General features: G+C 40.3%; 1 protein-coding gene across 2 annotated transcripts in view; it reads right to left on the bottom strand.

Moving 5' to 3' along the window:
• The window catches only part of cdh8 (cadherin 8), a 146,778-nt gene that overhangs the window by 74,553 nt on the left and 45,927 nt on the right, over nt 1–26,298 (bottom strand). For both annotated transcript variants that reach the window (XM_007560730.2, XM_007560731.2), the window contains exon 3: nt 13,934–14,228. In XM_007560730.2, the coding sequence (XP_007560792.1) occupies nt 13,934–14,228 (295 nt within the window). The remainder of the gene's footprint in view (nt 1–13,933; nt 14,229–26,298) is intronic.

Genomic DNA, 26,298 nt, shown 5'->3' with positions numbered 1-26,298 from the left:
AAACAGTCCCTGCTGCTTTGGACAGATTGAGGTTTTGAATTCAGTTTTCATACTTATAAAAACATAACGTTTCCAAGCACAGGTGGGCACACTTTTGCTAATCTGCTAATGCGCTACTTAGCTGAGCTACTTTTTTGGTTAGCGCACTAACACTTTTGCTAACTTTGAAACATGTCTAGCATACTTAACTTGACCTGAATTAACTTTCCCAGATAAATTCCGCAGCACAAATTTACTTGACTGATTTGGAAACTTTCAGTTCAATAAAGTTTGACATCTGTGTTGGACTTTTGGCTACAAACAGTTAAGAATTCTTCAACTAGTTATTCGTTTATACTCAAGCTCTTATTTTGAACGGGAGCAAAGAGAGTTTGTGCAGCAGCTCTGTCTCCTCTTCTCACATTCTCTGTTGTTTCTTTCAAGAAACTCTATTGAACAAATATTAAGTATGTAGCAAAGGAAACAGGAATACAGAAAAATATAACATTTACACAAACAAACACATAAATACAGGCAAAAATTCACAGAAAGGAACTGGTTTGAGAACCTCTGAGTTTGTTCTTGGTTGGCATCAGCATGGGTGAACTTAGCAACTTAGCATTAGCTTCTGCTAAATACCATGATGGTGTAGCATTAGTGGAGCTTATGTTTATGATTAGTGCTTAGGGTTAGCATATTTAACTAGTTAGCTATTGTTTCCAAGGCACTGTATATTATAGTGTGCTTTACATAAAGAAAAAACATTTAGATTACTTCCATAAGATTTTTGATGAGAAGCTATATTGTTATCCTGAAGGATTCAAGACTAAAATCATACACAAATAATATCCCTGTAATTTAAGGGGGCAGATGGGCAGTTCATGTTCATGTCTTGTCTAAGTGAGACAATGATCTAGATTCTTTTTTTCTCCACAAAGACATGATCCATGTGATCTAAATGAATTCAGCTGTTGGGCCTAACACCAAACTTCTGCAACAAAGTGTGCTTATGAACGAAGAATGATGTCACATTTCAACAGCACCAGACAGCACAGCACTCATCCTTTGACACTGAGTAGAAACTTTTGGTTCTTCCATTCAAACAACTTGTTTCCAAGGCACTGTAATTATTTAATAGATGCAAAACAATACGTGGTAATGGTAAAGTTTGAGAATAAACGCTGCAATCACCGTCATCCGACCAGCTGCCCTCTCGTCCTCGGAGGCAGTTCCTCTATGATTGAATCAGCCCTTGACCAAAGGTAAGAACAGAAATCAGCTATCTCATACAGACATCATTCTAACCATATTATTGCCGTCTGGGGCAACTCAAAGGCTGACCTAATCACCGTTGTACTCCTTCTATCATATTCAACTGCGTTTGCCTTTTTGCTTACAGCCTGGAGCTTGCTTTCTGGAAATTCACCAGTCACTTGCGATGATGGATTACCCCTCAGACCGTTATAGAGATCATACTAAATGATTTCAATTTAATGGTCAGAATATATATCAAAGTTCACAGAAGAGTAGATAAATCAAACAGCAATTGAGACACGAAGGGAGGCACGGGCAAATGTTTGGTTCCTAACGTTACAGCAATCCTGCCCACTAGGGAGGAAAACCTTTACAGGAAAATTAACTTAAATACTTTCAAGCTATTACATCAAACTTTTCTGAATATATAGTGTCTATGACTGAGAGGAATCCAAACTTTACATTTAAATTAAAGAAGAAACAAACCAACTTATCAATATAAATTCAATTTCTAAATTTGCTTATGTTATCAGTGAGGTGATCGTACTTACATCCAGCAGCCAATGGGAACACAATTTAGAATTTCCACTTTACTTTAGCTACATGTTTTCGAATTGTGGGAATAAACCAGATTAACTGGAGAATCTTTCATTCTTTATAGCTGATTGTTCTGGCGAGGGAGACTAGTGCCTACCTCCCACGGTCACAGCGTGAACGGCGGTACACACCGGACAAACAAGTGCAGCAAAGTTTTGAAAAAGCTACAACTTTTGTAGTTTCATCTCAGATATACATCGTGTTTACACTGATGTTTCGACGTCTAAATCAATTGTAGTCAAACTGCTTTGTCTATATTTTATGACATTTATGTTCAATGAACCTCTGTAATTTGGTTAAGCAGAAGTAAAAAGTACACTTCTCAGATTTGGCTCAGCCTGTCAATGGTGACGAGACATTTAATCTGCATTTCATTTTCTCTCTCATTCCCTTACAGCTCAAGCATGAAGATATTCCCTCTGTAATTATGCAACTCTATTTATTAAAAAGTTGTTTTGTCGTTTCTTCTATGCTGTTGCTAAACTCTGAGTACGCCTTATGTTGCACTAATTCACGACTGCAGCTTTTTGATTTCCAAAACGAAACAAGCCCAAAAATGTTACATAAAGTAGAGCTACCTCAATAAAGATTGATTAAAAGTTTCTGAGTAAAGCTAACCTTGGTGACTCCACTAGAGCTTTGCAGAAGTTTGCTCTATTTTCTTATAAGGAAATAACTTTCAGGTTGTACTTGACATGCTATTGGCTGGGACTTGTGAAGCAGCCAATCCAGGAGTGTAATTTATTTTCGTTAGAAGCAAAATAATTGGAGTCATCTTCATATGTAACTAAATGTTTTACTGATAGGACATATATGTCTCTACAATGCTCACTTGATATTTTATACCTCAGGTTTCAGCGACAGACAGAGAGTCAAAATACAAGAATATGTGGAACTTCCTCTAAAAATTATTATAACTGTCTATTTTAACAGTTCAAACAAAATCAAATTAACCTTAATATGCATTCATACATAGAGTGGAAATGCTTTCAGCACTACCACAGAAGCTAATATCTTCACTCTTCACTATCTGGGGGCTCAGCCAATCAGCACCAAGGAAATTAAATGTCAATCCTAGATTGGCTGCTTTGCAAATGCCAGCCAATAGTTTCTTCAGGCAGCATTGTATCAAGGTGTTTCTGCTTCCCAAGCTGGATTTTCTATCAAATATATTAGAAATGCGCAATTGAAAAATCCATAAATAGGCAAAATTTAGAAAAATAATTTTGAGTAACAAAAATCCACAAATATTGAACCACGAATAGACGACAATCCACTGCAGTTCCTCTGTATTAGAATGAAAGAACACAGTGTTCTGCTGTGTTAGAACAAGGTGTCATCTGTTTCAGTTCAATATTTTCTTATATTTAAAAATTAACTGACCATCTTGGGATGAAAGTTCAATTTCCAATCAGTTCCTTCAAGTTGCCAAATCTTTACGAGTTAAATTGGAAGAAAAAAAAAAGGAACCTGGTGAGTTTTGGCACAAGACTAAAAATATTTCCTCAGACTCTCTATTATTCAGATGACAACTGATAATGTGGGAAATATCGCACATGCATAAATGCATAATGTCTTTTGCAGGTACATATGCATAAAGCTGTGAGGAACACTCATTATGTGATTGATATCTGAAGGACTCCATGTTGGCACTTTAGCTGATTAATATCTCATGTTTGAAGGAGGCGATGTACAACACAAACTCACAACCCCTCTTAATCTCCTTTAGTAACAATTAACTGACTTGACAAAAAAATTGTTCATCAAACATTTAGAAACTGCACAAACAGCCAGAAAAAAATTCTGATGTGAAAACCTGTACTTTTACATTTTCATTTGAAGAAATAAAGAGTATCTTCTGAATGAATCCCAACTTCAATTCCTTAAAATAGCGCCAACTTAAATTAGTCCAGCTGACAGCTACCGCATTCACTCAATCATTTCCATAAGTACCTTTACCCTCACTGCCCATTAGTGGCTTTTAGAAAGCATTACGGAGCCTTCAGATGACACGCCAGAGCAACCCGCTCCTCTTCTCCTGCATGACGCGGGGACGCTCTGCCCTTGTTTTCCTCTCTCAGATTGATTAACTGACCTTGATGCAACGATCGGCAGCGTGTGACAGCCTGACAGCAAAAGATGAGACTTCCACGCGTCCCGAAGCCACACAGAAAATTTCGGAGAAAGATCATTAATTGGAAAGGGTGCCGTGACAGCTTATGTGCACGTAAATAAAAACGTATTTTATTGTTTTCGCCCCTACGGTTTGTCACGACTTGCAGATTTTCATTCTTTACTTTAGATTCTATTCTTTCTATTTTATTGTTATTTTTTTTCTAACTCCTGCTGACCCTGGTGCAAGAAATTCTCTTAATAACATCTGCTCCCTAGCAACATGGAGGGGAGGGGGTCCTTAGTGACAGCTCCTGTTATTCGCATTGTTGTCCTAGCCATTAAAAAAAAAGAGCTTGTGTGTAAGCTCGCTCATGAATAAACGCTCTCATTTACCTTCCCCTTCATAAACTTTATTATTTTCCCACAATTTCATTTTTTTTCCTCCACTTTTTACCTTGTGGGCACAGCACAGAGGCAGGGGGGGAAAAAGGCAACTTTGTTTGAAAAACGACCCTATGGCGAAGGAGAAGGCGCCTTTTTGTCCTTAGTCTCATTGAGAGTCTTTTGCTATTCATCGGGCCGCAGCAGCGGCAGCTAGAGAGGCAATCTCATGCAGATCACACTGAAGGGCTTCATTACCTAGAAGCCAGCTACTGTTTTGTTCTCCCTCAAGGGAAGAGCCAATGAGAGAGCATTAGCTTAGTAAAGGAGAAGTGAGACGGGGGAGAAGTTGAAGAAAAGATGAAGCGGTGGATGTTTGAGGTTGGGGGGAGTCGGGAAGGCTCCACGGGGAAAAAGTGACACCTGAGCGACGGCGTCTTTACATCCGCAGCTGCTAGCGGTTTTGTGCTAATGCAGAGAGAGGCGTGCGGATCAGTGGACATGTGCATGTGACACAAGAGGGCTGGCAGGGGACACTTCTCTGCTGTGTGTTTCTGCCCACATGCAAAGGGAAAGAAAAAAAAAAACCTTCCCCCCGTGGCTTTAAAGGGCTCATATTACTCTGTCTGGACCAAGAGTGATGATGTTCCATGCATAATTTAGAGCTACATTGGATAATAAATAACATTTGATGAATTAGTAATGCAGATTTGTGTGATATGGAGCATCTGTGACTGTTATGTGTTTTTTTAATTGTTCTCTCTCTTTTGCAGGTTTTTTGCAAATGTATTTGACCCACTGAACTTTTCCATATTTTGTCATATTGCTATGACAACCTTCAACGTGTTTTGCCGGAGTTGTATGTGTTAGATCAACATAAAGCACATTGTAGACAAGATAAAGGAAAATACTTTAATGTTCCTCATAGATTGTCATGTTTTCGTCTTAAGCTAATTGTCTGTAATGTCTGGTTGCATGTTAAGGGTTCAGTTGGAGGACGCAATGCACCAATCCACCATTTTCACTTCAGATACTGATACAGATAGCTGAGGTTTAGTATTGGCCGATACCGATCCAATACCGATCCAATCGATAACGATCTTAAAAACAGCCCAAATTGACTTAAAACTTGTATATAGAGAGATGAAAAGCTTGTAGCTGCTCAACCTTTCCCGGTAAGCTAATCTAGGTTTACTAACTCACTCTTGGGTTACCTAGCAACAACCCGTTGAGTAAATTGTGCAGCAGGATTCTCAGGTTTCAACATTGTGCCTCATGACATCTTAAGAATAAAAACCAAGAAAATCTGTAGCTAAAACAGTAAAGGTCTGGCCACCAACTTGGAAACATTTCAGATACTTACAGCAAAAAACTAATCAATAATTATAGATATTGATTAGTTTTTATAGGTATGGATAAGTTTCTGAGCCATATTGCCTAGCTGCAGTCGAATATTCTTCTACACACAGTTTACAAAACAACTGAGTAAATTACCGCTTTAGAATTTATCTGGTGAAATTAATTTAGGGGATGCTAGGCGTGCTAAACATTTTCAAATTTAGCTAAAACGTTAAGCGAAAAATTAGTTCCACTATTAGCGCATTAGGAGATTTTCTGAAGCGATCCCACTGAAAATTCAGGACTGTTATCTTGTAGACACAGTGAAATGAGTGTTAAACAAAGCTAACGTGAATTAGCAGCTAGCTTACTGACAAGGAGAGAGTGGCTAACTGATGAGTAACTCAGATACATACTGAGCCGGCTAAAACTAAACCTACATGTTCAACACACACACACACACGCACGCATACGCACGCCCACACACACACACACAGAATTGGACTGGTACACACTGAAGCACAGCTCAGATGCCGTTGCCAAATGAGGTGAGATAGATCGGAGCAGTGGGTTATTTACAGAGAATCTCCAGCATGTCAGTTAACTCCTCTCTGCCTCCGAGGCCTGTCCTATCCCCATTTAGCACGGCCGTGGCAAACAGCAGGCTGGCGCGCCAGCGCTGGCTGCTGGGCCTGAGAGAGTACGAGCCTTGGCCCGGTTCACCGTTCTGACCTCCACTCGCCCCCCGCGCGCGGCCTCAGAGCCGCCCACCAACGTATTCGCAGCCGCTGTCTTGAAGCGCCGCTCATCAGACGCGCTCCAGCTCAGCACCGGCCCCAGCTGCCCACTGTGTTAAAGGGCCAGGAGCCCACCCCTCTCCACACCCCCCTGCCACTCAGCCCATCTGCCAAGCTGCAGACCGGAGTCGAGGATCAGAGAAGAGAGAGACACAAACACCAGAAGCCCACTCTCTTAGCCCTCGGTCCAAAGCTCAGCAGAGAAATGGTAGATAAAAGACGCACTATAAATGTTGCTCTCGTACTGGTGGGCTGCTGTGACCCCGAAATGCTGCAGCCGTTTACTCAAGCTACGCTGCTTTTTATGCACCCAGACTCAGACTTTTGCGAGGCCAACATGTGCTGAAGACGCACAGAGAGATCGGGATAAAATAGCCGTGTTCCTCACTATATCTGGGCAGCTTTTATTTATAGAACATCTGGCTCAAGTCAAGCATGAAATGGTCTGAAAATATCTCAGCTTTTCCTCTATTGATCCAAAACACAGAGTGCAACGTGTGAAAACAAAAGCAGATAGACAGATAGACAGATCTGCTTCCTAAAACTGGTTAGTCAGACTAAGTCAGGGAAAATCTGCTAAATACCATAAAGATACTGTGAAGAGTAAACCTAAAAGTAAATTCAGCTCTCTATCTTCTCACTTTGGATCAGCTGACTGTGGTGCATCGGTAGTGATGTTCACTTTTCCATTGAGAGCTTTAAGAGGTCCATCAAACAAGGAGATACAACAGAAGCACAGAGGCATGGTTGTTGTTTATTAATCCATTTTAATACGTCAGTCAGTTCTGGGCATTATTGCTGTTATTTAATGTTTCTTCCTTTATTTGATTTCTTGCAGAAGCCATCCAGAAACGGTCTCCTGAATTTGTTGGACCATAAGATGGTGTACCGAGCAACATGAACCCCAAATGACTCATGGCTGCAGTTACAGCGAAAGGTGTTTCTACAAAGTGTGGACTGTTGGTGAGCTGAATACATATGAACATCACAATTACCAACGTTTTGTACTGGAAACATTTATGGAACCCATTCATCTTTTTCTCTCACTTCACACATTAGTGCTAGTGAAGCCAAGTCAAGTTTATCTGCATAGCAACAAGGCAGTTCAAAGGGCTTTACACCATTAAAACATCAGTACCAGCTATGAAACAGGCAATAAACAATACATTTTGCCAAATCATCATAAATCAAATATGTATTATATAACATTTACTATTGATCAAAGGCAACAAAAGTGTTTTTAACCTTGACTTAAAGGAACTCAGTGTTTCATCTTTTTTGCAGTTTGTTCCAGATTACAGGATCAAAAACCTGAATGCTGCTTGTTTGGTTCTTGTTCTAGAGATCAGAACCAGAAAACCTCAAAGGTCTGGAAGCTTAGCAAAAGATCTTTATTGAATCTGTTGCCAACAGGTACATTAAATATACATTGGTGTGAATCCATTCAGTGATTATATAAACTAACAGCCGTATTTTAAAGTCTATTCTCTGAGCTACAGGCAGCCAGTGGAAGGACTGTAGAACTGGGGTGATGTTCTCTATCTTCCTGGTTTTAGTGAATATCATGTCTGTGCTGTTTTGTGTTGCTTCATCACGTAAAATCCTATAATATATTTCTCCTTTACAAAATGTGAAAAGGTTCAGAGGGGGCTTATATCGAAAAAAAATATTTCCCAGTTTTGATGAAACATGGTGCAGCGCAAAACGAAGTTTTTCTTAATGCAGTGATCACAGTGCGCTCTCTGATGCGCGCTGGAAGCGGGGAGACGTGGAGCTCTGATAAAGGTCTGCAACTTGCTCATTTCCATACGTCGCCCCTTGATCAAGTCCGCTCATTCATCGTCCAAATCTGTGATGACAAGCCTTTACTTATTTTCTCAGCTGCCGGTGGTGATGAAACCATAATCAGAAACATCATTAAGATCCTCCGTAGACGGCCGTGCCTGTTAGTCCTGTTACCCGCGCCCATAATAGCTCTGAAAATGCAAATCAACTCCAGGTAATCTATTAATGTCACTTCAGTTTTATGTCTCCGCTCCAATTTACCGGATCCTGACACTTTTGGCGAGGATCCGCGCCTCGGTGCAGGTATTCATTTTGCTGCGGTTTCAGGGAGGGCGGGCCATCTGTCGGCAAGCCCCGCTTATTAATCGGCCTGATAATGAAGCGCACTCGCAGCCCGACACTCCTGGGGCGTCTGTCTCTCTCACACACGACTTTTTGTGCTGCAGAACAACTTTCACCAAGTTTGCTTCGCAGCGGAGCAATTATTGTCATTCGCACCCCCTCTTAGCGCACCGAGGAGGGCCCGGCGACCTCCTCCTAATTACCTGAAGCATCACTTCCAGAGACTTTGTAATTTCCATCTACATCACAACCCTGCTTGTTAGCCGCAGACGGTGGCAGAGCCTCATAATTCCGGGCATATGGCCGACAAACATACAAGGGAATTTGTCAGCTTGTACTGGCCTTAAAGTCGAAGACCCCATTAACGGGGAAAACAGGATCCACTAATCCTGTGAGATCTGTGCAATCAGTGCCAAAGAAAACACATTAATATCACAGGCGGGCTTGCAGCCGTAAGCAATAAACTTGCTTTAACTGCAGTGACACTGAGGCATAAATACAAAATGAATACATTCACACAGCTAACAACGTTGGCTAAGCACGCAGAGGTATCAAGTACTAATCAGCTGGGAGGAAATAAACAGCGTTTTTTTTTTTTTATTATTTCCCTTAAGATTAGAAGCAGAGAAAATTACCTAAACCTTGGATGTCTAAAACGCACAGAGCAACAAAAAATAAATAAATAAAAGAGCTTGACAGCATTGGAAGATTTTCTGTAAGTGATTAAAGCTCTGCTAATTAATATTTTTATTCCAAATGAAAGGTTAAATTAGCATGTGGGACGTGGGTTTATCATTGATAAAGCCTTCTCACTGAATTATAACAAGTCCCTCATTTACAGTGTGGAGCAATATACTGTACAGGCCAATGCATCAAAAACACTAAGATGTGAATATAGCACACTTGCTTTTGGTAGAGTTTATACAGTGAACTAGGAAAACCTAAAGAAACACTCCAAACACGGTTAGACTTCTAATTAAAAAGCAAGTAAATAAATATTGTAGAACAAATTTTTTTCTGAGTGTTTGTAGTAGAGTCTCTGTGAAAAACACCTGGTTCAGTATGAGATTCTTATTGCACGATGATCTTGAAATAAAATACAGAGGTGTCTGTATTTATGGAAAAATCTCACGGTAAAATGTAACCTTTTTTTTTTTTATTGTAATAAACAGTGGTGAGTTCACTTCCGCTAAGACCCTAATAGCAAAGCTAACCAGCTCTTCAGCTTCCCTTACATCAGTTTTTATGTTTAAATTCTAAAACGTAAATTTACTTGGCTGTTTTGTAAGCTTCCAGTTGAATAAGATTCGACTTTTGAGATGAAGTTTTGGCTGTCGACTTCAGAATTCTTCAAGTAGTTAGATGCTTATATTCACACTTGCGTTTTGAAGTGACTATGAAGTAGTCCTGTATCCTCTCTATATCAGGAAACATACATACAATATCTAAGGGTTAATATTACAACAAAAAAAAACATCATAACCTCAATAACATCAAAACCTTTGAGTAGTTGGTCAACAAGAAGGAAGTCTAGAAGGCTAATGTGTGATTGGGATTAAGACTCTTACGCATACTTTTAACACTTTTTGTTTTACAATTTTCTCCCCATTAGTTCTTTTTAGCTTGAATTTGACGTTTTATGTCAATATTTAGGACATAATAAACCTGCAATAAGGGCTCCAGCGAAGAGAACAAACTCAAACTTTTTTAAATCTCAGTTTTTCTCGCCAATATTTCTGAATCTTTCACCAAAACCACAATGCAAAATTAGATAAAGGTTGAAACGGATAGTCGTTGCTTTTTAAGTTTCAGGGAGTGTGTCAAAGGTGCATTCCCTATTTTTGGACAAAAAAACTGACAAAACAATCTTCCAGAACGCAGCTCAATAGATCAAGGTTAATGGCAGCCCCACAAGCCTTCCTGAGACCTCGTTTATGGAAAACCCTCAATCATTTTCAGGATAAACTAATTAGAGTTACCCCAATTAAGTTAACTTTTTGCCAGATTCCTGAGCTAATTTGGCTGCTGGAAAGTTTTGGATTTTTAATTTTGACACAGCTTTATTCTACCGGGTCATTAATCTTCATGCATTTCTCCAGTGGTAGAGTAATGCGCCAGAAATAAACCAATAAGTGGAATATCAACCGGGTCTAGTAAACGAGGATTACCAGAAAATATTTGGTAATATTCTCCGTAACTAAAAAGTAATTTTTTTTTTCTTTGGATCCATTTCACCCTTTAACATTATTAACTCATAAGAGATCCTATCACAGAACACCAACTGATAGCAGATATACCCAGGCCGCTTACGCTAATGACATCTAATTTTATTCCGGCAAACCATTTCCCCTCCAGCGAAGCGATGGCCTTTACTCCTCCCTTCTGCTCCCCCGTCTTTGTTGCACTGTACTTAGACGGACGATGTGCTACACAGTGATAGTCACCTCCATTCTTCGCCATTCAGGGGGATGAAAGTCAGGGAAAAGTCACAGAAAGCCACACGTCTTATCCGACTAGCTCTTTTAAAGGAAGAACAAAAGGTCTTTCTCCTTCATTTCCCATTAACCTCTGTGCTCCTCAGCGCACAGGAAACACAGCAACCTCAGCGGCCCATGTCACATATCTCATCCGGCTGTGGGGGAAACGCTTCCTTTGGTGGATGCTGACATTCAATACGAGGGTGGGTTAGGGGGTGGGAGGGAGGTTCTATCTAGCTGTAGTCCTTGACAGATAAAGGTGGGCGTTGATATTTGTCTCGGTCTTGCTGATACCGTGCGGATACACTCTTGATAAGCGCTGTATGGCCAAAGACACTGATGAAGTCTGGAGTGGAGCTGACAAGCTCTGTAAGTGGATAACATCGTCAGGAGAAGCGGGCCGTTATGGCCTCGGATTAGATTTTTTGATAGTTCGACGCAGGTGGGGCACATCGTCCCTCTCAACGCCAACCCAACATCTTCTCCCATATGCTGTAATTACATTTGAATACTCCCTGCTTTCTGTCTGAGGTTTTTAACTTGCGTGCGGCAGACTTCACTAGAGTCTGTTTATCCCGGCTCCGCTTCTCGTGGACTTTATTAGTCCCCAACATGGGTCGACACACTTCCAGTAGTCTGCAGAGTCCAATGTGCATTCTCAATTGGACGGTGATGAAGAGGAAACGCTGCTGGAAGGAAAGCTGGTAGGTTATGAATATGAGTCGGGAGAGATGAATGACTTTTTTTGTTTGTTTGTCCGGAGCGTCTTCCCATAATGCCGCAGCACATGAAAACTTAACCAGAAGAAAACCCGAAGCTGAAAGGAGGGGGGTGAAAAAAAGGCTTTCAAGCAAACAACTGAGCATCCGTGAATGTTTAATTAATCAGTAGTGACAAAAGGGAACAACAGTCAACAAAGAGATGCCGATTTCCATTTCTTATGCATTATTCCCACCGGCAAATCACAGAGTGCTGTCAACTGCCACTTTGCACTCTACCCCTTCTTCACGGTTGTCTCTGCTCTGTAGTGCCAAAACCCCTCAGAGAGCCCGAGTTCTGCTCAACCCGAGATCCAAAAGCCTAGAGCAGTGGGGATCACGTAGCAGAGTTCAGACAAAAAGAGTTCACTGTTTCTCCGTGTTTACATGGATACTTTTACAGCATCTTTTGTTCCTTTTTGCTTCCAAGCACAGTGGCGGCTAATAAGAATCAGCCAAAGGTGTCAGGAGTAAACCGGAGCTAAATCACCGCCGTCTCGTAGAACTCATGCAAAAGGCTGCATCGTACAGATGGGATTTACCCAAACAGATTCCATTACATACCTAAAACCATCTGCCCTAGCATGTTATGTCACCTCCACGACAGGTTACAAGAGGCAGCTCAATGAAGAAACACAATAACAAGCGCATAACGCCAGGCAACAGACCTCAGTTCTCTCGCCGAGCTCCTCCAATGTCAAAACTGCATCAAGACATGCACTGATCGCCTTTTTCCTGCTGATGGAAACATTTTTCTACAAGACCCATTGCCCCTGTGGGGTCAGTGGTGAGGTAACACTGAAGCAAAACTAAAGAGCAAAATGATCCAATGACGGGAGTTCTTCCTCGCCTGTATGAGCAACACATTATCATCCTACAGTGGTCATGTAAATGCAGGAATTCATTAGCAGGTGATACAGTGGTGGAAGCTAAAGGGACATGTCTACAGGTTTATGTGGCAGTTGTGTAATGGTACTCTATAGCTATACCGTCATTTAGGTTGCTTTTCCATTAGAAGGCCTCCTACAGCTGCACAAACTATGATTCAGGCTATTTTGTTGTTGAGTACAGACAGTTCTACCTCTGTGCGGTCCAGACATAAAAACCAGTCTTTGTACCACTGCCAATAGCAGCTTCATCATATCACCTTAAGGAAAAATGCACGCACTAAAAGTCCAAAGCGCAAGTGTATTTATTTTTCCAGATATCTGGCTAGGTGTGTACTGGGTCTGAGACAATAGGTGTGAATCTATATCCCAAATTTGTAGAGTTCCTATTTAACTGGTGATGTGCTATGTCTTTATCGCTACATTAACAGTTAGCATAGTGGTGTTCTGGTAGGTCATAGTTCGTAAACAGTACAAGTAACACTGGTGGTACTTCAAATCGTTCTACAAATAACTGAGGAGTGTGAAGATGAACTTAGAATAAAGGGGGCTGAATAAATATGCACAGCACAATTGTAACGCATAACAACCACCAATATGTTAAAATGTGAAACATTTCAAAGTACTTTTGCAAGGCACTGTATAAAGTTAACCACTGCTAGAAAAGCATGGATTGTAATTACAGGAGACACTTGGTCTTTGTGGAAGTTATTGTGGCAACCGCCCACAAACAGCTGGAATCTTTAAATGTCAGAGATGTCTTCTAAACACAATTACAATTGCTTATTTTAATGGTTCAAACACTAAGTCTACCTTAACCTGCATTGATACTCACAGTGGAAAGCGTCTCAGCACAACCGCCGTAGTGCCAACATTTTGGCCATGTTTTGCATATTTGCATGTCTTTGTAGATAAGCTGTTTACAGAGGACCAACTTTGAACTAGGTTTGATCTTGACCCCAGTTGCGAGGTCCCAGCACTGAGCTGTGGGTTGAAGTCTCAGAGATTTGACTCGATTCATCATTCTTGTGCTTTCCCTTGCTAAAAATGCTCATCACAGACACGCATGTAAATAGGCACACTTCTTCCCTCTTGTTCTGATTCTCTCATTATTTCTGTGAGATAGCCCATTAGAGATTGGCAGTCTTAGAAATCTCACGCACTGATTAGGGCTGCCATACAAGGCAAGAGGTTGGAAATTAGGTCTGTCAACTGTGACTTACCAACAGCAGACATTTCGGGAACAGACGCGCGATACGGTCCTTCGATGAACTGTGGCGGATTGTCGTTTATGTCCTGGACTTTGATGATGAACTCGGACGGTGGCTCCAAAGGCTCGTCTGTGTCGGCGTTAATGACCTGGGCTGTTAGCGTGTACTCCGCTTTCTCCTCGCGGTCCAGCCTCTTCATGGCATGGATGTCACCTGTTAACTCGTTGATGGCAAAGATGGTGCCTGCGCCCTCGCCTGCCAGGACATATTTGATGTTCTTGTTGCCCACATCCAAGTCTGTGTGTAGCTGCAATCAAAAGGACAGATAAGAGGTCATGTCAGGAAGACGACTGGAGAAATAAATCAGGTTCACCGTTCAGTATGTGCCAGAGCTACAATGATATTCATGTCTTTGACTTGGAAATCTGCATCAAAACTTGAAAAAGAACATTCACACATGTTCTCCATCTGATCCTGAATCAGCTTGACTATTTTATTTTTATTTTTTTTTGCAAAGAAGAGCCAACAAAAGCTGGTAGACTTACTGTATATCCCAAAAGACTTACAGATGTAATTTCAACAGAAGATGTTATTCAAGCAGGGGGGCTAAACACAAACACACATTTCTCCAATTTTTCTTCATAATTCTTTTTTTTTTAAATGTATCCTTTACTTTTTACTTCAATATTATTTACCCTTTGTGGTTGTCTTTGAAATAAAACCCATTATTGGGCTCATATTGAAGTTCGCAACAGGTAAATTAATGTGGGAATGTAGTCATTAGTGGAGTATGGATGTCTTTCAACTTTTGTGCATATCCAGGTAAAGTTTCCGACATGACTGTAATATGTTGTTGTTTCTGCTGCGCTTCGCTGAACGAAGTGTTGCCCAGATACTAAACGTGGCCCAACATTGCCTACGCTTAGCTAAATGAGGCCCGCTGGGGACAATAAGTTTATAAGTAGCGCAGGAAATGGACCGTAGCCTACATAGTTCCTCGTTATACATCAACAATGCATCATACAAGAACGCAATACCAGGTAAAATGCTCCCTGAAGTCTGAAATTCACAGAACAGAGAGGCCCGTTTGTGGCCTGGTTATATATACAGTATGACAGGGCAAGAATCAGAAGTCCGTAAAAAAAAAATGAAGAGGATTCATTCCTTGTTCCTTCGCTCAAATAAACAGTCCGAAAGTCAGTGGACGGTGCTGCGTGCTCCTCATTATTTTTGTAATTACGGTTTCATTAGTTCACTAAAGCTGCATTACATGCTAAGCTGAGTGGTTAGATCCCACTCGCTGCACAGCCTGGTATAACTAATGAGGCTGACAGAGCTGTGTAAGACGAGGAGGAGAAAGCCTGAGCTGGGCTGGGTTAAAAAAGTTAAAGCTGCAGGAGGAAAAAAAGAAAAAGAAAAGAGAAACAGGGAAATGGAAGGAAACATGAGAAGAAAGCAGATACAAAAGCAAAGAAGTTTGATTTTATTCAACTAAATACATATAGCTCTTGCTCTACTACGAGCCTCCTTTCATATAAACCCCCTGATCCGTGATGTGAGTGATTTTTAGAGAGGGGGGAAAAGACAGAGCTGGGTGTTCCTGGGGTTCGGCTGCCAGCTCTCACCTTTCAGATGGTGTTTCGTTAACGTACGTGCCTCTCAAAAGACGTGAACATGCTCATGGGCATAAATCAAAATATCTGAATTCAGCAACTTTAATTTCATCCCCCTGCCGGTGTTTCGGCGGGGGATTCCTGTGGGAGCATAGCCGGGGTGCAGAGTAGCAAGGCGGGGATCCGTCGGCGAAAATCCCGACCCCTGGAGCCTTTGACGTTCACGCCAGCCAGCTTTTATGCCTTTGCCGTCTCTGAGGTGTTGTTTGAAGACACTGACGAAGCACATTCGCTTAAATTGTCACACCTTGCACTTTTGTTTTCCTAATTGTGCCATCATTTCACATGAATGATGTAGCTCATTAACGCAAATGCCTTACAACATCCTGCATACTGAGAAACTCCAAATGAGCTCAAATTAATGATGGTCTGTCATCTTTTCCCCCCCATGTTTGTATTCTGTGTGGCTCCTTGTGTGTACTCTCACACATGCAAGTCAACCTCTGCTGTATCGCAAAGCTAAAATCTATCAGCCAATCAGAATGCTTCAAAACCACCACGACGTCCTGTTAGGAACTAAACATGGCACATCATTTGTGTGGACAGACATACGGATTGAACTGCTTCTAGATGGCGTATTAGAATACAAGGTTAATAAAACACAAGATGGTGTTGATTGGGACTTGTGTCAAAGAAGGTACGTGGAGATAATGGCACATTATTTGTTGCCAATATATAGATAGGATCCTACATCTCCATTTTGCCATGAACACATGCAAACATAAATACAGAGTTATGTCAAGTCTCACCTTTGGTTGGACTTTTCATAAATGATAATTTTTAGTGATATTAAACAGAGTTTTTTTGTGTAGATGAAAGGTTAAAACACATAAAAAAGTATTTTGTTTCCCAAACTAAATACATTTAGTCGCATCGCAGTTGAGGAATTTTGACCTGCTGTTCTTTGCAGAATGCTTTTGATTCATCCACACTGAAGGGCATGGAGGTTGAATTTGGTGAGGGCGATGGCGAGGGCTCTCCATAAACGTTCTTCTTCATTCAGAGAAGGGTTTCTAGTTTACCTCAGATCCTCAGACCAACTGTGGTTGAGATGAAGCTCATAAACTGAAGGCCAGAAATTCTCCTCCAAGATTCAGCAGTAGAGATAAGAGTTCATGGTTCCATCAACTGCAGTAAATTGTACAGCGAAAGTACGATTTTTGTTCATTGACAGCTTTAACCGAGTTTCTTTCCTCTTAGATGAGAGATATAATTTTCCTAATTTTCCTCAAATTTTTGGATGACACTGTCACACAAATTATTTTCAGGAAGTTATTTATTCTTCTCCTCTATAGGCTGAGTTTAAATTGCTTGTATGGTGACCTGGAGTATCCACTGCACACAAGAAAGCACTGATGCCAAGCAAAGTAGCTATTTGCTGTCCTAGAAGTTGCTAGATGATGTCATTGCCTAATTTGCATATGTGACTGTGTGCGATCCAGGCAGCGCAAGAACGGAATATCATCTTGGGCAAAAGAAAAAATTATTAGGAGTGCTCAAAATATGTTTATATATAAATAAACTTTATAAAATAAATTATCTAGAAATGTTAATGGTTTGGCTGAACTCCAATAAGAGAAGAAAGTTGTAAGTCACTTTAGAAAAAAAGTTCCTAAAAGTCGCCAAATGTTCCGACAAATTTACCAAGTTGGCAACACTGCAAGAAATAACCTGATGTATAAGAAACAATAAATTCTACCCATGTTACCTTAGGGGCTCCATAGTAGTCAGACCTGGGTGTAGCTAGAATAATAAAAAAAATGTGTTAAATTTCAAAGTCATGAGTCAATATGGTGGGTGAAATTTAACAAACTGTAGAACCAGGCTGGTTTGGGTACATTTTTCATCATATGAAAACATTTTTCATTCACTCAGGTTGTCTTTGTCCAATATTAAATACTTCTTCAAGCCACTACATATGTGGCAAAGCTCAATAATAGGAAGGAAGTAATTCTGAACTACTATGGGTTAAAAATTCTTGTCCACTCCCAAAAAATATCAACAAATAGAGACAAGTTGTCGATGGCAAGAAGCTGCTGGTCTACATCTTTAAATTCCTCATTGATGAGTCCCAACGGTGCTGAGAGTGGTGGATAGTTTCCACATTTACAGTTTCAAGAAAAAGCCTAATCTGCTGATTGCTGCTCCCAGGAGAGCTGATATGCAAACCTTTAATTGATAAGGTTTGTTGTTTTCAAAGTCATGTCCAAAGTATTGAGTTTAATGCCTCTGTTTTGGCATTACGACCACAGTAATGTGTTTGTTGAGCATTTTTGCTCAAGGGTGAATCACCCTTTGACCTCTCAAGTTTGAAAAATCGTTCTTATCTTGAGTGTAAAATGTGTTAGCAGTGGAATATCTCTAAATCTCCAAGTATTTACACACACAGTGAGCCTGCAGCCAAGAAAATGATTCAGATTGGTTATACCTACTCAGTAGAATCTCGACGGTTTCTAGTTAATTCTTCAGACCCTTTAAAATGTTAATTTCCATAAAAATGTCCAAGGTCAAAATGAAATGTGGCACATCCAATTTACCTCTTAAGTCAGAAATTAAATCACCAAATCTAACTTCACTGTGTTCCAGGTGCAAGCTGGAGGACCGGCGGGACTTACTCAGGTCAACTCATATCAGCTGTAGCAGTCAATAAGAGTTCGGGCACGTAAACATTGCAACATATTTACAGATATTTTTATGATATAAAAATTTGACCAAAAAAAAAAATCCCTTTCATTTCTCCAGCTATAACAAATCATTAAGGACATACAGTGGATCTCAGGTCAGAGCTTCCATGAAGTTCTAGGAGTTGGCAATTCCAAATTTTAGTACAAAAGTTACAAGAAAACACTTAGAGTGTTTCCAAAGAAGCATGATTGGATAAAATACAATTGATTCAATTATCTTTAAAAAGTTTATATGCAAAACAAAACAAAACAAAAATAAATAAATGCTGCAGTACACTTTCATTAGTCTCATGTGGCCAAAAGTGATACATTTAAAACATAAAGCTACAGTGTCTATACAAAGTACAAACTCTGTGGATGTTTGACTCTTTTGCTGCTCTTATAAACCAATCATAGTGTGTTCTATGACTTATGTAAAGCACCTTGAAATGCCTTGCTGCTGAAAGGTGCTATACAAGTAAAATCTGATTGATTGCTTGATTGATCGATCGATCGATCAACAAAATCTGGCTTCTAAAAAACAGCAAATGTCAGTAGTTTCAAAGTCAAAACATTTCTACAAATGACAAAAAAAAATTTGAAACGGGGGTGAATAATTATGAATAATTATGAATAATTATGCAATCACTTCTTCTATGTGAAACATTTTGACTTAATCATTTTGCAGAAATCTTTCTTCACTGACATTTTTTGTCAAAAAAGCAAAATGTTGTTGATCGTGATTGATTTGCAGAAGCAAACATTTTTATCCACAGTGTAAATGTGTTGGTAACTTAAATAACTTAAGTAGTTAGATAATCCAAAATAGTTCTTCCTATTTGTTTTCCGCTAATAAAAATTGAAGTTGGACAGCAAAGTCAGTCAAGATATTCCTGCTTTCAGTTACTGTGATTCCAACCAATCGTCATGCGAATTTTAAGCAAACTTTGGAAATAATGCGAATTAGGTGTGTTTTCATTGGTTTGAGGTGAATCAACCAGGCTACACAAAGTGTAATTTCTTCAGAAGTACAGGTTGCAAACTACCATGGAGCACATATTTTGGAAAAATGGAGAGAGCCTGCCTTTCTGAGCTGGAGGTTTGGGATTAGATATTTTCCAAGCCTTCCACCATTACCAGTAGATTCCACCCATCCCAGCCTGAAGTGCTTCTTGCAGGCCACTCTAGGCTACAGTTCTCCGCTGGAGGAGGTTGAACTTTTTAATTTCTCTGAGTTTCATACATCTGATAAGACACAAACCTACCAATGAATGATATGGTTCACTACATCAGAACTTATTTGGCAAACGTGTTTTTATCTCCCTGCTTCTGCATTCCCTCTGTCTCTGAAAGGTCAAAAACCACCTCAAGTGTAACAACTTTTGTGAAATTAAAGAAGTTATTTAGAATTTTCCCCATTTCCATCAACATTTTCTAACACGATACTTCAAAATGCGCGTGAAAACATTGATGGAAACACGTCTTGTGAGTCCATTACACAAGTTTCAGCTTCCTTTGTTCCACTGTTACTGGTTCCTGCTGTGCCAGGTTTATCTTGCAGACTATCAGACTCTGCTCTTGGGTTAAATGTGTGAGCTGAGGAAACTAAGAAAAAAAATGTCTCTTGTTGTCAGAAAGCGAACATCTCTTCGCCTGTTATGCTGGGCGAAGAGATGTGACATCTCTCCAACCAAAACAAGCTTTTGAGAAGTGGGGGCAATTTCAAAGGGTGTTATTTTCATCCTCACTGTGACTCAGCTTACAACGCCACATAGATGTCTCAGTGGCTTAGTGCCCACATTATAGCCGGCGACTAGCAAAAAAACATAAAGACCGGATGAATCTTCTCCATTACAAAGGGGCATGTCGTGTTCTTCCTTTTGGAAATGAAAAGTCACACTTTCAGTCATGGTTTTGTCAGAAGCTGTGACCCGATCGCCGCCTTCTCTGAAAGTTGAGGTGAGGTCGCTGTAACTAGCCGCAGCTCTCAACGCTCCTCTGCAGGACTACGGTCGCCCACTTCTTAGACAGCCTTCACACTGGAGTTCCCAAATGGTCATCAAAGAAAGAGTACAATTACAGATACATGGGGGAAAAAGAAGAAGAAGAAGACCGTCACGGGTCCTGGTCATTAGGTGAGTTGCCTGGGCAACTCCAACACCACCAACAACCTGTGATATTCGCTCCGGCATCCAGGAAGCAAGCAGATAGTAGATGATATGAGAACGAAGTCGCAATACGCCATGCAGACTTTTGAACACGGGGTAAACAAAGCGCCCACTGGCATGCCGTTATTGATTTGGTATTTGGGAAGTAGCATTATTAATAGAGATGCTAGCAGTCCATGTTTGGTAAAGGCAAACCAGACTTTAAATAGGAGCTGAGACGTAACGCTGCCATCTTCCAGGGGGTTTCGTTCGCTTTGTAAACAGGAAATTCATTATTCGGTGAGAGAAAATGTAATTCATCACATGGCATCAGTGAGTGCGGCGGGTGTGTTCAGGCTGGAAAGGTTTTATTGACTCCTTCGCCGACCGCAGCCTCTGCTGTTGAAAAGACAGACATCCATACATTCTGAGACTGCAGCTCAGACTGATGAAGTAAGCCTTTGATGAATGAAGACGGTTTTTTTTCTTCACTCTGTAGCAGTGCTCTCCGCCATCGCATATAACGCGCGTACACACCTCCCGACTGCAGCTCCCATTCAGGCGGGGGCTCGAATTGGGACTGCTTATCCTGCCGGGCGAAGGAGGAAATATGTCAGCCCTGAGCTGAAGATGAGCCTTTACAGCAATCACTTGAACAATCACCATCCTAATGAGATAGATTCAACAGATTCCACTCCCACATACCCAAACCCACTCCCCGTCACGGGGCTGGATTCCTCCCCGTGTTGCCCCCGCTGGAAGAACTAATGATTTTGCTCCCTGTCAGGCCAAATGCTAGTTAGGACATGTGCTCCTCCTATGTATGTACCAGCAGGGCCGAAGATGGAGAGGCAGGCTGAAAGTGAAGAGCAAGAGGGAGGAGATGCTGTCACTGTGATGAAGAACAGACTGCACACAGCGCGTCAGGCCGCCGTCTCCAACCTCTACCTCAGTTAGTATTTAGAGGGGGTCGGAGATTGCTTCTGTTGCCACATTGATTTGGGCACAGCGTTTAGAAGTGACGGAGGGAACTAGACTTGAGTGAGAGTACCGATGAGGAAATCACTGCGTTTAGTGTTAGAATTTGAATTTACACAAGAAATATCCAAACAAGTCTGGTATTACGTAAAGAAAGTGATTAACGCCTAATCTTACTAACTTGTTCCACTATTAGCAAGGGATGCTTTTAAAGAGGCAGTATTATGTAAAATTTACTTTTTTGAGCTTAATTTCATGTTCTAATTGTATTCAATCATCAAAAACATACCTGGAGATTGAGATGTTTGAGAAATACTTTAATCTTTAATACTTCTCAGTGCAATGCTGGTAAAAACCTTGTTAAAGGGTAAATATAGAAGAAAGGTTGTGATGACTTCCTGAAGGCAGCACTTTAGGAAGAGCAGGAGTTTTTAAAGAGACAGAGGCCCAATTTCAAGGCGTTAAATTGGGAAGTCAAATTTCTTTTAAGTCACATTTGATATATACAGCATTTTTATAACAGTTAATTGATTGTGCCCTAAAATGCCATTATGTGCCTGGAAAATCCACAATGCTGCCCATCTAACCTTCAAGTCTTTCATATCACTAGCTTGTATTTCCATTTAATCGTCATGCAAATTTAGAGCAAACATTTAAAGAAAAAGGAAAATGCTGTCGTGTCATGAGAATTCTTTTTAAATTTTAAGTTTTTTTTTTCATTTCACACATGGTTAATAATTAATATCAAGTAAATATTAGTTTGTAGATCATATCAACTCCTGACATATATGTACTTTTACAGTCTATGCTTCTCTTTAAAAATGTGGCCTTGTAAGTAATCTGGCAAGATTTGCATTACAGCTAATAGTGGAGAAGTGAAACGCAGCCTAGCAGAGGTGATTATTTAATCGTCAGTCAGTCGGTGTCTAAAAAGCTTCTATGTGCTCAGCTTTAAACTAATAGAGTTGATTCCGTTATAGGATTCATTCTTCTTTGACCCGCCACATCTTGGGCTGGCGATATCCCCCTACTCTACATTATAAACATTTTCTAAATTGTTCAGATTGCATATCTCTTGAGCCCAGACATGTTCAGGTCACTGCATGGATTTCAGGATGGATTTGATCTCAGTTCTAGTTATAACATAACGAAAAAAAGCAACTTCCATTAGGCCATACAATAATATCCTGCAAGGTTCTGGGAGATTTTAGTCAAGTGAAAAAGTTTTCTCTGTGTTAAACATATAAAAACACAACCAGTTTGACAAAAAGTTTCCTAGTGTTGCTCACTCTTAAAACAGTTTTTGTGTGAATGGTCATCTTTTGGAAAAATGTGATGTTCAAGTCAAGTGAAGTTTATTTTTAAGGTACATGTCAGCTGCCAGGCCGTTCAAAGTGCATTACGTCATAAAACATCATACAGTAACCAATAGTGAAACAAGCAATAAATATTACACTTTGTCAAATGCCATAAGCCATCAAGCAAATCCCCATCAAATATATCTATCAATGTTCCCGTTATTATGAATCAAAGGAAACTCTAATCAGTTGGGACTTTAGCCTTAATTTAAAGGAATTCAGTGTTTCAGCATCTTTGCAGTTTTCTGGATGTTTGTTCCAGATTTGTGGTGCAAAGAAGCTGAATGCCAGTTCTAGTTAGTGCTACTGTTCTATATTTTCTCCTTGTCTTGTGCCTCGCTTTTCAACAAAACAGGAAGGAAGACGATTTCAGTGTCTAAACATGGCATAGTTGTGATTGCCAGACAAGTGTCATGTTTAGAGACTTTGATCAGAAACAGAAAAAAATACCATCATCTACATCACAGAGAGGAAACAGCAGCTAAAATAACCTTGTTACAACCATGGTGTCCAGAACAGAATACCATCTCTGAACATGTCAAACCTCGAAGCAGAGCAGCAGACGGCCACATGGTCCGACATAAAATCTGCAGAACCTTGTATTTCTGATCTCTTCAGAATTTTGTCTAAACGTCATGAACGTGGATCCAGCCTATCAATAGTTCACACATTACACATTAGTGTGTAATGTGTAAGGAAACCTTCATCACACACTTTAGGCCCCTTAGCACCACATGGGCATCACTAACAATTACAGGCAATGTTACCAATAATGGTGAACATCATGCCTCTCTACAAACTAGCTTTAGCTTCCTTACTTGTGCAACCAGGCGCCTGCCTGTTTTATTAAAAAACGATTAGAGATGACGCTTTAACACATTAATTTTGATTAATCAATTATTAAAATTTCAATGCAATTAATTATTTTTTCTTTTGTTTGTTTGATTTATACAAAAATTCAAAGCGACTTCCACAACAACAGACTTTATTCATGACGATAAAGTCGCTTCTCTTGGCCCACTGGAGTTCAGTTTTGCATTCAAACATTTTCCAATGGGACGCTGAAAAAGACTAAGGTTGTAGTTAATTTGTGCTAAAAGGAGTTAGCTGCTCCGTGAAACTTTTAAAATAGCATCTCAATGCTAAACATGCTGACGGCACAGACGTCCCCAACACTAATGTTAGTGTCTGCAGTCCACATTTCTCTTTATTATTCCAGGAATGATAAAGAGTTCCTGAAACACTTCAAAGCTGAATTTGTATAATGACACTTTGCACCAAATCCGATGGTTACGTAACCTGGATAACAGAATAAGCAATAAATATATTTCTAGTTGAGCTCATATGTCTATTTAGTCAGCAAATTAGCAGTAAATGTTGCTTATTTTGTCAATATAGGGTTTTTGATTAATTGCGATTGATTACAGGCTCAGCAATTAACTCAACTTAAATGCACGAGCTATAAATCACTTTTTTGTGTATAAATGAACAGAGGCAGAAGGGGGAAGTGCTTAAGTACAGTTACCTCTGAGCATCTGCTTTACGGTGTGTTGGCTCTAAATGTCATGTTCAGTGCAGCACCGACAAAAAATGAAGACGTCTCATTAAACTAAGGTTATATAACACTTAAGACTTCATATAAGGGGAAATGACATATTATCCATTAAATATGGACCGGATGCATGTTGTTATGTAAAGTGTATGGGAACCCTGGGGCCATGCACAGTTTCAGGCTGGTTTGCACAGCACCTTTTTGTTGCAGCCAGATGTTGACTTTTCGTATTCAGCTCAGCCGGTCGTTATGTGCCCTACTTTTCCCCCTCATTTGGTCAGCGTAATCCAGCTCCACAGAACAAATCCAAAAAAAAAAAAAAAAATTCATTGGAGACAGCTTCACACTGCAGCGAGGAAATCAACAGCGGGTAATTCATTGCCAAAACGGATAAAATTAGAGCTTCTGTGCCGCCTTCGGCAACCGCAGCCCAAATAGTTACTCCGGATAGATTCTGCTCAAACACGTCTGGAAATTAATTGTACTTCCTCCCATTTGTTGGATTTTGACTCTTCTAATTACACGTACATGAATAATCTGTAATTCTAAATATTGCAATAACATTTTGAATGTACGGAACAGATGGCGCGATGCATGATGTATGATACGCTTAGCTATTCTTGGGAACATTTTCCCTCCAGTATGTCTCGTGGCATACAGCGGTTTATCAAATTGGACACAAAAGTTCCCTTCGGTTGTGAAACCGCTGCAGATTTTACCGGAGGAAGCTATACAGTAGTAGTGACTGAAATGAAAAATAAATATGATATACATAAGTAAAAATAAAAAAAAAGAAGAAGCTTCTTTTAGAATTAAAAACACTGAAATGTTCTCACCTCTTCCACTCTTGCCAATACAAACGAGGTCAACTTTAAAGGTGTTAAGTAAACTGATTTTCCTCTACGACTGCCGGAGTTGTTTGCCAAGAAAACGCAGCAATTTTCATGACTCACGCAGATTGAAGGAGATTTAAAATGCCGGGTTATCTGCTGTCCTTTTGCCACAGGGCCACAGAGGGATAGAATCAGCAGAGATTTGCAAGCATCTTTTGCAGGAGGGCGATAATCGATACGGCTTCTGTGTGAGGTCAGTCACAGTATTAATAGAGGCCAGAAAAGAGGAACGGGTTCCTTGCATGTTTTCCTGTTCGTTTATTACCAGCGCAGACACTCGCGCTTTATTGAGACAAGGAGAGAGAGATGGTGGCGCGACCCCGTCACAAGCAAAGGTGGTGGTCTGTAATTGAAGCCAGGGCAACTCAGAAAAGATACAGTAATTACAATCAGCACTGATACCATCTCCACAGTCCTGCTCAAATACCTTGTAGACTTTTACTTTTTAGAGTAAATCAGTGGAACTTTTTTTATTTTTTATTTTTTTACGCACTGCTTACATCCTCTATTTATTTTTCTCTTGGACGACTATGAATTAATGAAACAAAAAAAAATGGCTGGATCTGTGTGCAATCTGTGCCAAGGTCGATCTGAGCTAATGTGTTCCGCGTCCATCCCTGCACTCTGAGCAATTGCACGCGTGTGGCATTCATTGCCGCCGGCGCTTTATTGCTTCTGGAGAATAAGTCAAAGTCAAAGCAGCTACCTTCTGTATACGAGGGCAACGCAATTAGATTTAGCCACCCATGAAAAGCGTTTTGCTTGTAAGTCTGGGGGAAAAAAAAAAAAAAAAAAGATGCAAGGATGCATTTTAACCGTCGGACAACATGGAGTTACAGTGGAACCGTGGGTAGGGAGAGGGGCCCCGGGACCGCTGTCGATTCACACTGCTGTGTTTGGTGTCAAGCTCTGACCTTTCACATTAATCAGGCTCATGAGGCCTATCATTACCTGATGCCGATGTACTGATGATCGGTAGCATTAAACCTTTTTAACCTGGTTTTAACCCCATAACCCATGAAGTGTAAATTTTAGGTCTGAGACCTTATCTAAATTGATTAAATCTATGAGAAATATGGGTAATGCACACAATATACACTTAAATATAAATTT

This window comes from Poecilia formosa, unplaced genomic scaffold (assembly GCF_000485575.1).
Source record: "Poecilia formosa unplaced genomic scaffold, Poecilia_formosa-5.1.2 Scaffold119, whole genome shotgun sequence".
Taxonomy (NCBI): Eukaryota; Metazoa; Chordata; class Actinopteri; order Cyprinodontiformes; family Poeciliidae; genus Poecilia; species Poecilia formosa.
This window is presented reverse-complemented; position numbering and strand designations above follow the sequence as displayed.